This window comes from Copadichromis virginalis, linkage group LG22, assembly GCF_057382275.1.
Source record: "Copadichromis virginalis isolate Kocher_CV1m ecotype Utaka linkage group LG22, C_Virginalis_male_GT1.1, whole genome shotgun sequence".
Taxonomy (NCBI): domain Eukaryota; kingdom Metazoa; phylum Chordata; class Actinopteri; order Cichliformes; family Cichlidae; genus Copadichromis; species Copadichromis virginalis.
This window is the reverse complement of record NC_140638.1, coordinates 25,810,781-25,823,225: the sequence shown is the minus strand read 5'-3', so window position 1 is coordinate 25,823,225 and position 12,445 is coordinate 25,810,781. Positions and strand designations below refer to the sequence as shown.

The following is a 12,445-nucleotide window of genomic DNA, read 5'->3' as shown; positions in this document are numbered from 1 at the left end:
CAATACCTTGTGCAATACTTTTGTAAATAGTCAACAGTGCAATAGACTCAATACTTGAAATGTGCAATTCACTTGTATTTTTATTTTTATTCCTATTTATTCTATTTACCCCCTTTGTATATTTTATTTATATTTGTCTCTGTATTATATATGTGTGTGTGTGTGTGTATATATATATATATATAACAATTCTGTAACTGTAACTTCGGTCGTTGCTGTGCTTTTTTTGGAAGTCGAATTTCCCAGAGGAACCCACCCGAGGGATTAATAAAGTTCTATCTTATCTTATCTTATCTTATCTTATCTTATTTTATGCCTTTACCGCCCTCTTGTGGCAAGATGTGATCATGTGTTTCCTTTGCTGAATTATTTGTCACTTAATGCCTTTAGGCTGCACCGATTGACTGATTGTCCACCTGCTCCAACTCCTTATGAAACACGTGTGTAATTGAATAATGATTGAAACTCTAATCATTATTCTGATGACAGTACAAAACTTGACTTTTACCTCGAGGTTGAGGAAAATTCTAGTTGTTTCTTTCTTGCGTTGTCACATTTACAAGAATTACAGAAATCTAAAAAGTGTTCCAGTAAATATGTTGTTATACTGCAAGAGCATCACAAGCATTCAACATGAAACCTTCCCAGCTTGGGGAAAAAACACAGGTGATCCTGAGATTTAATGAAGAAACAGCAGCTTCAGATAAGACTTTCTGGTAGCTGAGATCAGCACCGTGTTAAGCACGAACACTTTGACCAGACTTTGTGCGTGTACATTTTTATCCACAAAGTTGTTGAAAGGATGCAAAACCCATCAGAGTATGGATGACATGTAACAGTAAAAGACACTGAATTAAAACAAATGTGATTGAACAGAAGATTTCCAACAAAGACATAACACAGCCACAAAAATAAAAGGGTTAAAGTATTTTAAAAAATTCAAAATTAAGATAAAAACAAGTATTTGTATCAAGTTATGTCACATTTTCTCAAAAACAATAAAAGTAATAAAGTAAAATAGTTATTCAAATAAAAAAATTAAGTATAAAATATAAGAAAATGTTTGGTTTGTAGTGCCACCTTTTGTGTAGGAACACATGAGTAAAAATGTCATTGATCCAGCGTTGATGAGTCATATCAAGAAGTCAAAGCCTTTATGCCTTAGACTTTATGGACGCAGCTTTTTGTCGTTAATTTCTGAACTCTTGTGCTGCTTTTCCCTAACTCAGTAAGCCGTTGTAGAAATGACAAAATAAAGTAAATAGTGCACAGCGTGCGGTTGCTTTTTGTTACCCACTGATCACCGGTTACAAGTTGACTTCTTAAATTAACCTGTTTTTATTATTATATCAAACGTCATGTATCTGTTTTTGTTTCGACTCTTGTGCAAATTTCAGACAGGTGCTTTAAAAGCTTCACCTCAATGCCGTGACCCGGATTCGAACCGGGGTTGCTGCGGCCACAACGCAGAGTACTAACCACTATACGATCACGGCTGGTCAGAAAATGATCATCTGCAATCTTTATTGTGTTTATTCCTTCATATCGATCTCAAACTCTGTGTCTACGGTGCGCACATTTACGCACGTGGCACAGTAACAGTATCTGCATTAACACAGGGACCTCGCGTGGTCTGACCGTAAATACATTTTGGTGCTCTTCTGCACATCGTGCAGGTCAGATGTAACATGCAGATTCCAGTTTTTATGGTGAAGTAAGAAAAAAAGAAGCAAGATCCAGACTGTAACTGGCAGTGAAAAGCACGAAATGTTTGTAGTTCTAATGTTGATACGACCTAAAAGTGTCAAACTTAAAATGTACAGTCCTGCTTAGTGGGTTTAAAATGGACTCCTGTGGATTGGAGGTGACTGACTACATGGACTTTCAGTCTGCAGCTGACCAGCCGTGATCGTATAGTGGTTAGTACTCTGCGTTGTGGCCGCAGCAACCCCGGTTCGAATCCGGGTCACGGCATTGAGGTGAAGCTTTTAAAGCACCTGTCTGAAATTTCCACGAGAGATGAGACAAAAACAGATACATGACGTTTGATATAATAATAAAAACAGATTAATTTAAGAAGTCAACTTGTAACCGGTGATCAGTGGGTAACAAAAAGCAACCGCATGCTGTGCACTATTTACTTTATTTTGTCATTTCTACAACGGCTTACTGAGTCACAGTTTCCTTCCACATATAGCTTTGCAAAAACTGCATAAAAAGCACTTGCAGCAACAAAAACATAATATTCCAGAAACACGCTTTGCCGATCCGATCAGCTGTTTGTAACACTTCCTACGTCCATCAGCGTGAACTGTCGCATGTCCGCCATGACCTGCCCGAAACCGGAAGAGACGTCATTTTGCGGAAATGTAGTTTTTTACGATCGGGGCCTTATGAGCCTATATTTGTGTTTTTAAAAGTTATGTTTGAGTTTATGACTTTCTGTGTCGTTTCTGGGATGCTTAGGACTCATATTGCACTGCTGGAAATAGTTTATTTTGATGCACATGCTGTTATTTTGCAAATTTGCATTATAATATTTATTTTCGTTTTTCCTGCAGTGTATAAAAATTGGTGTATTTCAAAAATAAAACTATGAAGACACTTAAAATAAATTTCCTGTGGTGGGAAACTATTTTGTGCAACTTTTTTGTATTTACAGTTTTGAGGGAAAAGCCTCTTAAATTTCTCTGACTAGAAATATATGTTAAAAAAACAAAAACAATTTTCAATTTTTTTGTAGTTTATTGCACTTTTTTGCAATTTGTGTAATTACTGTGCACCTAATGCAGACATATTATTAAAGCTTGGGCTATAATGGTTGTATTGATGTATAGCAACTTGAAATGCTTCCAAAAATGGCACTACAGCATGAAAAAATATAATATAAGCTCTGGCGGACTTGGTTCTATGGTAGGTCTTAAAGGGTTAATTAAGGACACATTTAAATGCCATCTGCGGCTTTGAGGAATCTGTAAAATATTTCCAAGACACAGAAAAATTGGCACATGGTCCGAGAATACTATATTACCAATACTTGAATCTATAGAGTTATTCACTAAGGCTTCAGAAATAAGAAAGTAGTCGATTCTAGTATAAACATTATGAGGCGGAGAGTAAAAGGAATATTCCCTGCCTTCTGGATGCATTGTCCGCCAAACATCATTCAGACCTAAATCTGAGGTCATCTGCCTTATGGCAACTACAGATTTACTCTCTGTGCCTCTCCTAGGAAGTGATCTATCTAGGTCTTGATCCAGTATATGATTAAAATCTCTTCCTACCACTATTTGTGCACCTTCTAATTCCAAAAGATACTGTGACAGGTTGTGAAAAAAGGCGAGTATGTCCGCATTAGGTGCATAGATATTACATAAAATTATTGGTGTGTCCAGTAGTTGTCCATAAACCAATATAAATCTACCTTCCTTATCTGTTATTACTTTTGTTTCAGTAAAGCTAACTGCTTTATGAATCAGAACCGACACTCCCCTACTTTTACCAGTTCCAGGACTGGAAAAGACTTTACCTACCCAGGAACATTTAAGTTTTAAGGCTTCTGACTTACACATGTGCATTTCTTGAATAAAGGCTATATCAACTCTTGATAACTTTAGATATGTTAATATTTTCTTCCTCTTAATCCCGTTATTCAACCCCTTAACATTCCAGCTGGCTATTTTGAAATCTGTGTCTATCCATGTTATATGTTGTCTCCTTGACCTGGAGACAACATATAAGATGACACCGCCGTGGACCTCAACCTGCAGGCTTTGTGTTACCCGTCTCTTTATACAGGAGCATGTAGGGGTGGACTGCCTTTTTATTTGATTACCCTTTTCTCATGTTTTTCTTAGTTAGGGAGATAAGACATTGTCATTTGGTTTTATTCTTTTCATAAATAAGTTTTGTACATCCTTTAGATACGGTCCCTTTTGTTTGTTGTTTTGGGGTCCACCCTGAAGCTATAGTTCGCTCCTTTCCTTTGTTAGAATTCAATCACTGTGAAAAAAAATCACCATCAAAATTGTACTGGTTGTGTGATGTGCTGCTTGGGGTCAGACAGGGGTGGATCACCCTCATATTATGGTCTGGCCACCCTTAGAAAGGCCATAACACTAAAATGAAAATTAAAACTAGACTTATAACTGGCTGGTGTCCTTACCAGTGACCTTGGGTCTGAACTGTGGGCTCCTCTTTCCAGGTGTTCGTACTGCCTGAGTGGGACCAAGATGTGCTGTCTTGCCTCTTTTGGGTTTTCTGCATGTTTCTGGCTCAACATGCAAGTATCCACTTCTTGACGTTCGCTGTTGGTTGCAGCCACTTGAGGTTTTTGGGCTCATTTGGGTTCTCAACACTGGGTGACTTTGATGGGAGTGAAAGCATCCTCACAACATAAATCACCACACTACCTGCTTTTGTTTCAGATTTTTTCTTTATCCTTGTTAACATGTTTGGGTACTGGGTTTACCTGTAATGCATTTTGTGCTCCAAAAGCTGTTATTTTGTGCAGCTGTGCTCCAAAAGCTGTTAGCATGACCTTTTTTATCATTAGATTGTGCCACACCAGCATCTGAGAGAAAAGCTTTGAGTTTGATTTTGTGTTTGTGTTTTGCAGGCACTCAGGAGAATAAGTCATGATGTTTCTTGTGTTTGTCATGTTAGTATCTCAGTGCTTGTCAATCACCAGTCAACAGTGTCACCACTGTGAACAACATCCTTCGACTGTTCGAGCCAAAACCTTGGAGAAGTCCCTGCAGCCGCTTCAAAACTCATCACTGAGCTCGATCTCTCTTTTAACACGCTGGAGACAACAATGAAAGATGACTTTCTTTCAGATGCTGCTTTGACGGCTTTGTTCGTGAATAACAACAGAATCAAAACCATCCATGAAGAGACATTTCACCCGCTGATTAATTTGGAGAAACTGGACTTCCACAAACCAGTTGGAGACTTTGTCTTCTGGATGGTTTCAGAACCTGATTTCTCTCCACTAGTTCAATCTTTTGGGAAACAAATATACAACACTGGGTCCGGGAAACCTTTTCCTGCCACTGAGGAGCTTGAAGACCCTCCATTTTTGAGGAGCTTTCCTTCAGTCTGTCAGTGAAAGGGATTTTGTTGAACCTTGAAACTGCCGTGACCCTGTCCAAAGACCAGCTGGCCACCTGGCCGGGTCAGTCATGGATATTCACAAATACCCCATAGTACTGGTGAAAAAGAAATATTGAGGGAAAATCCATGTTCAGACCATGTTCAGTGTGTCGTGACACTTGCACGATGGAAGAACACACCCACTTGTTGGTGCCAGAAGAGCCACTGAGAAATTATTGTTTTAGCTGGCTCATTACAAGTCGATGGCTGCTCACCTGGAGTAGGATAAAACTCTGGAGCGAATAATTGCCCGATTTTACTGGACAGGAAACTGTTTTAGACTTAGAGCTTTTTATTGTCATTGTGCAGTTTCTTGCACAGTGAAATTGGGTAAGTGGAGAGCATAGAGCCGCTGTATCTGTGCGCACCACCATCTTGCATTTTTTGCATGTTTGGCTGGTGTCACTTTTGGACTTTGCTACCTGTAGCTAAACATTTGCAGCTAAATCATTTATTTAAAAGCAGAAGCTGCAACTGATCGAGGGAATATTTGTCTGAAAACTTAAACTGAACTCCAAGGGTACCATTGCTCCAGCTCACCATCTTTACCTGAGTGAATCAGTTTGTTGAACAATCTAAATGATTCAGAAACTTCTGTGACATCAACTTAACTAAGGCTCATTACAAATTTCACAAAACACTGCTGAATACTTTTAATATTTTTTTATTAGTTTTTTTTGTTTTTGTTGTTATTTTGATTTTAATAAAACAAAATAAAATAAAGAATTAAATCATTTCTTTGGTTTTTAAATTTAATTTATTTTACAAATAAATTAATAATAATATTAATAATAATAACAACAAATTAGTGCTGTCAGCGTTAACGTCATTTTACCTAATGACGTTAATGCTGACAGCACTAATTTGTTGTTCCCAGAGAGCAAGCCAAACACTGGTCCAGAAAAGGACGATCTCTAGTAGATTTTGTTTTAACCTCCTAGGACCTGGTGTCCACATATGTAGACATAACATTTTGGGTTGTCTAGACCAAAATACAAAATTTTGCTCTTCAAAAACCTGATATCCACTTATGAGGGAGGACATGACACTGCCACTGTTCAATCGAAATTTAAAATGAATGTCCTCATATGTGGATCTCATTCTTTTGAGAAACAAAAAAAAGATAGCCTGATTCTGATGTCTTGGTTTTTACCTTCATCGGGTCCCAATCAACCTAAATGGCACAGAGAAATTAAAAATGCATGCCATGAAAGTTCAGGTCTTAGGAGGTTAAAAATGTCCCTGCTGATGAGACCAGTGAATGTGGGGCGACGGTGGCAAGAAAAAACTCCCTCCTGGAGGAAGAAATCTTGGGAGGACCAGGCTCTCTGGCAGGACCCTCCCTCCTGAGGGCAATACTTACCTATACTTGTCCTCCAGTGTGCGATGGTGGGCTGGGACGACTGCTTTTCCTTCTCAGCATGATGATGACCTTAACTTCCTTCCTTCCTTCCATTTCCTGTTTCAGAACTGAGAATGAAGACAAAACTGGTTAACAAGGTAACAGGACATTTAAAAATTCTCTCACTTCAGGATGAGATGCTGTGTCTTCTTACGTTTCTCTTGTAAAACAGGATGTAGGCCGACTGCTGCTGTTCCTCACAAACTGCAGATCCAGTTGTGTGGAGCACCTGTGCGTCATTATAGGTGAGCCAGCGATCTGATGTAGAGTGCTGACTCTCCTCAGGATGGACAGAACTACAGATGTAGTGTCCTGAAATCACATTAAGACAAATGAATCCAACTTCTGGAAGTCAACTGATTCAAGCAAACAGTGATTTTGACTTAGTGCTTCTTAGAACATCAAAAGCTTTTGTGTGTGAGTCCTTCACTGAAAAGTAGCAAGTTTCATTTTCTGTTTGTCACAAGTCTGTTGTTTTACCTGACTCTGTGCCTCCATAATGACTGATGATGCTGCAAAGACTATAACAGCCACCACCCTGAGAAGGAACAAATCCAAAGAGTGTTAGTTTCATAAAGTCTCACATCAGTGCCATAATTAAGCTGATTTGCTGAGGCTACGTCCACACTAATGCGTTTTCTTTTGAAAACGCATCGTTTTCTCTCCGCTTTGACCTCCCGTCCACACCGAGACGGCGTTTTCCTCAAAGAAAAACACAGCATCTTGAAAACGCTCTCGAAAACGCATACATTTCAAAACGGAGTTGTCCCATCGCAGTGTGGACACTCGAAAACGCAGACTTTCTAAAACGATGACGCATTTTGGTCATGTGATGCAGTCATGTGAGCAATTAAACAAAGATAAGCCGAGTGCATTAGACAGCAGTTGTTTTGATTGCTCTCAACTTTGACAGCCCTAAAAAAGATTAATATCAGTTTGTACATGCTCCGGATAGCTTTTCTTCAAATTCTGTAATTCTCACTCACTTTTGCGCATGCGCAGGACTGGAACGTAAGCGTTTTCGGCCGTTTCAATGCAGACGCACAACTATTTGAAAATGACTGAAAACGCCAGTGTGGACACGGAGTTTTCAAATCTATCCGGGCTAGTGTGGACGTAGCCTGAGACGTTCTGCAGTCTGTTTTTACCTGATTGGATGGCACCACCAAGTCCCTCTGCAGCCTGACGGGGTCATCCACCTTCTTAATCTTGTAGGTTTGTGTAAAGCCAAACCTCTTCAGATGCAAGATCAGAACTCTGGCAGAAAAGAAAAAAAACACAAACAAGGTAGAAAATAAGAAGAATGAGTGTCAAACACAAACAGAAGATGGGAGAAAACGACTGCTCAAGTATTGTCTCGAAGAACTCTGATATTTGATGCGCCACAGTTTGGAAACCTGGTCAGTCGATCAATTCTGATGTGACCTTACTCACCTTGGCAGTGTATCAAAAGACGACTTCAGTTCTGAGGCCGTCCCTCCACAATCACAGCGAAATTCTATTTCTTGTTCCTGAGCAACAGCACAGAGAAGACAGGCTTTATGGTAGAAAGAAATCTCAACATATGCACACACACATGCACACAAACACTAACAAAAAAGGTGTGTTAAGATCGCTGATACGACAACTCTATTGGAATTTGTGATCTTACCTTCAAGTATGTCTCTAACATGTTTATAATAGACCCCTCTGGAACAAGGTCTAGAGACAAGCTGGTGAATTCCTCTTGCTGTGATGATTGGTGACCGCAGCTACACATTTCAGGAGTAACGTAGTTAAAGTAAAGATCAGGTACGTGGAAAAGAGGTATATGAAAATATTGCAACCAGCTCTGCGTTTCTGAAAGACAGGCTTACCTCTTGCATGTCCTTATGTTCTCCATTTTAAAAATGTGATGGTCTTCTACTGGGCAGCTATAACTTTGGCCCAGGAGAGCTGCGTTCCTCTCCAGGTGAGGTGTGAGCCTTTTGACCTCATCGAGGAATAATGTTAGGAATTCATGAGCGTCCTGAAAGAAAAGCAGAGAGATTTAAAACAGTACATCAAAATCAGAAGGTAAAGCAAAAAACGAAATGTCCAAATAGCTGACGCACTTTCTGTGCACTGCCGGTGTATTCAGGAGCTTGACTGCTGAATGCCTTCTTAAAAGCTCTTAGGTGGTGATCTTTAAGGCCATAATCTGTTGACTCGTGACAGTCCCTGACATCAATAAGCCTTCTGTAGAAAGGAAGGGTAAACAGACATTTCTGCTGTTAGATCTCTTTGTTCTTCAGGTTTTTGAAGAAAGTAGAAGGTTGACGTAGCGCACCTTAAGAGCTGAGCTTCTGGATCTGTGCTCCACAAAACCCCCTGACGCCTGATGTCTCTTATGAACTCCTCAATGTTGAGGAGGCTCTGCAGGCAGGAGTTCATGTAGCAGGTGTTTCCGATGTTTGGAAACCTGACACACACGCGCAACGTTTACAGTATCAGTGTAAAATAATTCATTTTCTCCACTTTGACAAAGTGAGTCTTTGTGCACCACGTGTACTCACCCGAAGCAGTCTATAGTCCCAGTTTGACTTTCTATTTTTTTCCCACCGCATGCTACACTGCTCCAAAAAGGTAAAAACACAAACACAAAATTAGGAAAGATGTCAAGATTCTGAGCAGTGTATGCGCATGTATGCATGAGCTTTGAAGTTGAAACATTTTGGAGGACGTCCAAAAGTAGTAAAAAAGATGTAAATACACAAGGTGGAAGAAAAATGCCAATAAAAGGGAAATAAAACAGCTCCAACTAAACCACTGCTATAAATATCTCCAGCAGCATTAAAGAGCGGCGCATTTCTTTACCTCTGATGAGACGTAGAAGGAATTTCCTTCTCTGCCACGTTTTGTTTGTGTAATTTCTGTTTAGAAACAAGAAAACCAACATCAGTAATGGCATAAAACAAACATACCAAGGGAGTCTCTCCATGAAAAGTGTCCAGTTAGAAAATTTGGTATTATTTCATATTATTTATCACTTCAGTGAGCTGTCAGCTCATGAAGCAGATATATAGGAATATCTTTAAATAAATTAAAAACAATTTATTCATGCTTTAAATTGAGTTTTAAAGTTTGTTCTATGAAATACAAAATCCTTCATTTGGTTTTGATCAAAATTCAGTTTTTACAGAAATCATCCATCAAGCTTCATTAAAAGATTCAAAAATGCTTATTTACCATAAAAAATATTTAGAGAAACATCCTGCAAGTCTCTTCAAACTTACCTTTCTGTGAAAAAAAAAACGTTTAAACATCTTTGAACTTAATTTGAGGACATGGATGTGCTAAATTGCTCTTAATTCTTCGCATTTAACTGTGATGAGTAAATGCTTGATGACAGTGACTCTTTCCATAAAACATACCTTCCAGAATTTAAAAAGAAACCAGCGACACTTTTTTTGTGTCTTCACAGTGTTGCTCTCTGCCTCTGCATCGCTGTCAGTTTGCTGCAGAGGACGAACAAACATAAGTTTATTAAAAAAGTAAAGTCACTTTAAATTAACAAGTGCAATTTAAAGAGAATGTGCATTTCATATGTTTCGTGTAAAAGCAAACCGAGGAACAGCAGAGGTGTCTCCATTTTCTCTTCTTCTTTTGACCATTTTCAGCAACACAAGCATCCGGGATGCTGATGAGGACAAAAGTGTAAATGTTATTTTTCAAAGTGGAAATTTTTAACAAGGAGTACATGCTGGAGATTGCAGATAAAAATTAATAACTGTAATGGAACAAAATCATGTATTTTGTACATTTACACTCTACATTTTCAAACGCTAATCTCTGAATCAATAGAAATTATAGACAAGACTAGAAGTAGTAAAAAAGATGTAAATGCAAAACACCAATAAAAGGGAAATAAAAGAGCTCCAACTAAACCACTGCTATAAATATCTCCAGCAGCATTAAAGAGCGGCGCATTTCTTTACCTCTGATGAGACGTAGAAGGAATTTCCTTCTCTGCCACGTTTTGTTTGTGTGATTTCTGTTTAGAAACAAGAAAAGCAACATCAGTAATGGCATAAAACAAAGTATATGGTAAGAAAATACAATATCCTTCATTTGGATTCAAAATTCAGTTTTTACAGAAATCATCCAAGAAGCTTCCTTAAAAGTTTCAAAAATGCTTATTTACCATAAGAAAACATTCAGAGAAATGTGCTGCGAGTCTCTTCAAACTTACCTTTCTGTGAAAAAGAAGTTTAAACATCTTTGGACTTGATGTGATCGCAGCCAAAATCTCCTCAGCTTTGCAAAAGTTCAACTGAAAACAAGCAGTCAAAGGTTGTATATTTATAAACTTTCAGCATAGAACGTTCATACCCTGAACAGCAAACATCAGCATTATGATGTATGGGGCTCATTTGCATATTTTGGAATGTATGCTCATTTGAACTGTATGGTGCTCGTCTCCAAGCAACTGCTACAAAAACAGGTCAAGTCAAGTGGCTTTTATTGTCATTTTAACCACGTGCAGAGGTACTGTACAGAGTGAAATGAGACCGCGTTCCTCCGAGACCCTGGTGCTATATATGACATATACGGACAAACCCAAGACTACATAAAGTGCAGTGTGCATAAATTGCAAAAATAAACAAGACAAAACAGTGCAAAACTAGACAGAACAGGACGATACAGACACAAGACAATGGAAATGTGCAAAATGCTGAGTATTGTGCAAAAGTAACTTGGTGTCTGTATGTATGTGTATGAGTGTGAGATACTGCAGATAAGTGCTTGGTAGTGACATGTGTGAAGGTGTGCGTGTGCCAGTGCAGTCACTGAGTGTTCAGGGGTCTGACGGCTTGTGGGAAGAAACTTTTCCGTAGTTTGGTAGCGAGGGCCCGGATGTTCTGGGACCTCTTTCCAGAAGGCAGCAGGGTGAAGAGTGTGTTTGAAGGCTGTGTGGGGTCCTCCAGCAAGCGGGTGTTATAAGGAGGGGAGAGGGACTCCAATGATCTTCTCAGCTGCTCTCACAATCCGTTGTAGGGTACTGCGATCTAATACGCTGCAGTTACCATACCAGACAGTGATGCAGCTACTTAGGATGCTCTTGTTAGTCCCACTGTAAAAGGTGGTGAGAATGGATGGTGGGAGATGGGCTTTCCTCAGCTTCTGCTTGAAGTAGAGACGCTGCTGGGCCTTCTTGGTTATGGAGCTGGTGTTGAGGGAGCAGGAGAGGTTCTCCGCCAGGTGGACACCAAGAAATCTGGTGCTCTTGACGACCTCCACAGAGGATCCATTCATGTTAAGTGGGCAGTGATCCCACTGTGCTCTCCTGAAGTCAACAATCTCTTTTGTTTTGTCCACGTTCACAGACAGGTTGTTGACTCTACACCTCTACAGATGGCCCGCAGTGCAACCCTTCAGCTTCCTACTAGATTCACCTATATACAAATTTAAAGACCTAGGAGACTTACTTCTCGTCACAGAGTTGTAGCATTCACAAGATTTTCAGAAAACTTGAACTCAAGGTCAAGGTCACTGATATTCAAACTGACCCCAGAACTTTAGTAGATGCACCAATGGTATCAATTCAAAATCCTACGCTTCTCGTTCCATTTTTATTTCACTATCTGTAACTAAGACAAATAAACAGTATTTGAGACACAAGTCACTATTAAAGTGGTTAGTGAGACTCCACATCTGATAACAGTATAACACACTGCTTATTTATGTAAAATTGTCATCAATAAATGTGTTCAAAACAGAAGCTACACTGGCTTTAAAAGTTTTTGTTAACTCTGACTACCTGTCTGCTCTTACCTGTTTCTTTTGCTCTCTGCTGTCTTCATCCTCCATCCAACTCTACATTGTATTGTTAGGGATGACATGATGAAACTGAAGGGTGTCTGGGCACCG

General features: G+C 39.3%; 2 protein-coding genes and 2 non-coding genes across 4 annotated transcripts in view; 2 read left to right on the top strand and 2 right to left on the bottom strand.

Moving 5' to 3' along the window:
• The window catches only part of LOC146683473 (ubiquitin carboxyl-terminal hydrolase 37-like), a 47,154-nt gene that overhangs the window by 12,783 nt on the left and 21,926 nt on the right, over nt 1–12,445 (top strand). The gene's annotated exons all lie outside the window — the stretch shown is intronic.
• trnah-gug (transfer RNA histidin (anticodon GUG)) lies at nt 1,425–1,496 on the bottom strand. Its single transcript has one exon. It is a non-coding gene; the product is annotated as a tRNA-His (tRNA).
• Nucleotides 1,903–1,974, top strand: trnah-gug (transfer RNA histidin (anticodon GUG)). The gene has a single exon. It is a non-coding gene; the product is annotated as a tRNA-His (tRNA).
• On the bottom strand, nt 6,684–9,143 carry LOC146683474 (ubiquitin carboxyl-terminal hydrolase 37-like). The gene is made up of 8 exons (XM_085445553.1): nt 8,865–9,143; nt 8,650–8,773; nt 8,413–8,564; nt 8,208–8,307; nt 7,991–8,067; nt 7,705–7,813; nt 7,037–7,094; nt 6,684–6,868 (listed from the first exon to the last, which is right to left on the bottom strand). The coding sequence occupies exons 1-8, from the start codon at nt 8,966–8,968 to the stop codon at nt 6,684–6,686; spliced, it is 909 nt and encodes a 302-aa protein (XP_085301679.1). The 5' UTR covers nt 8,969–9,143.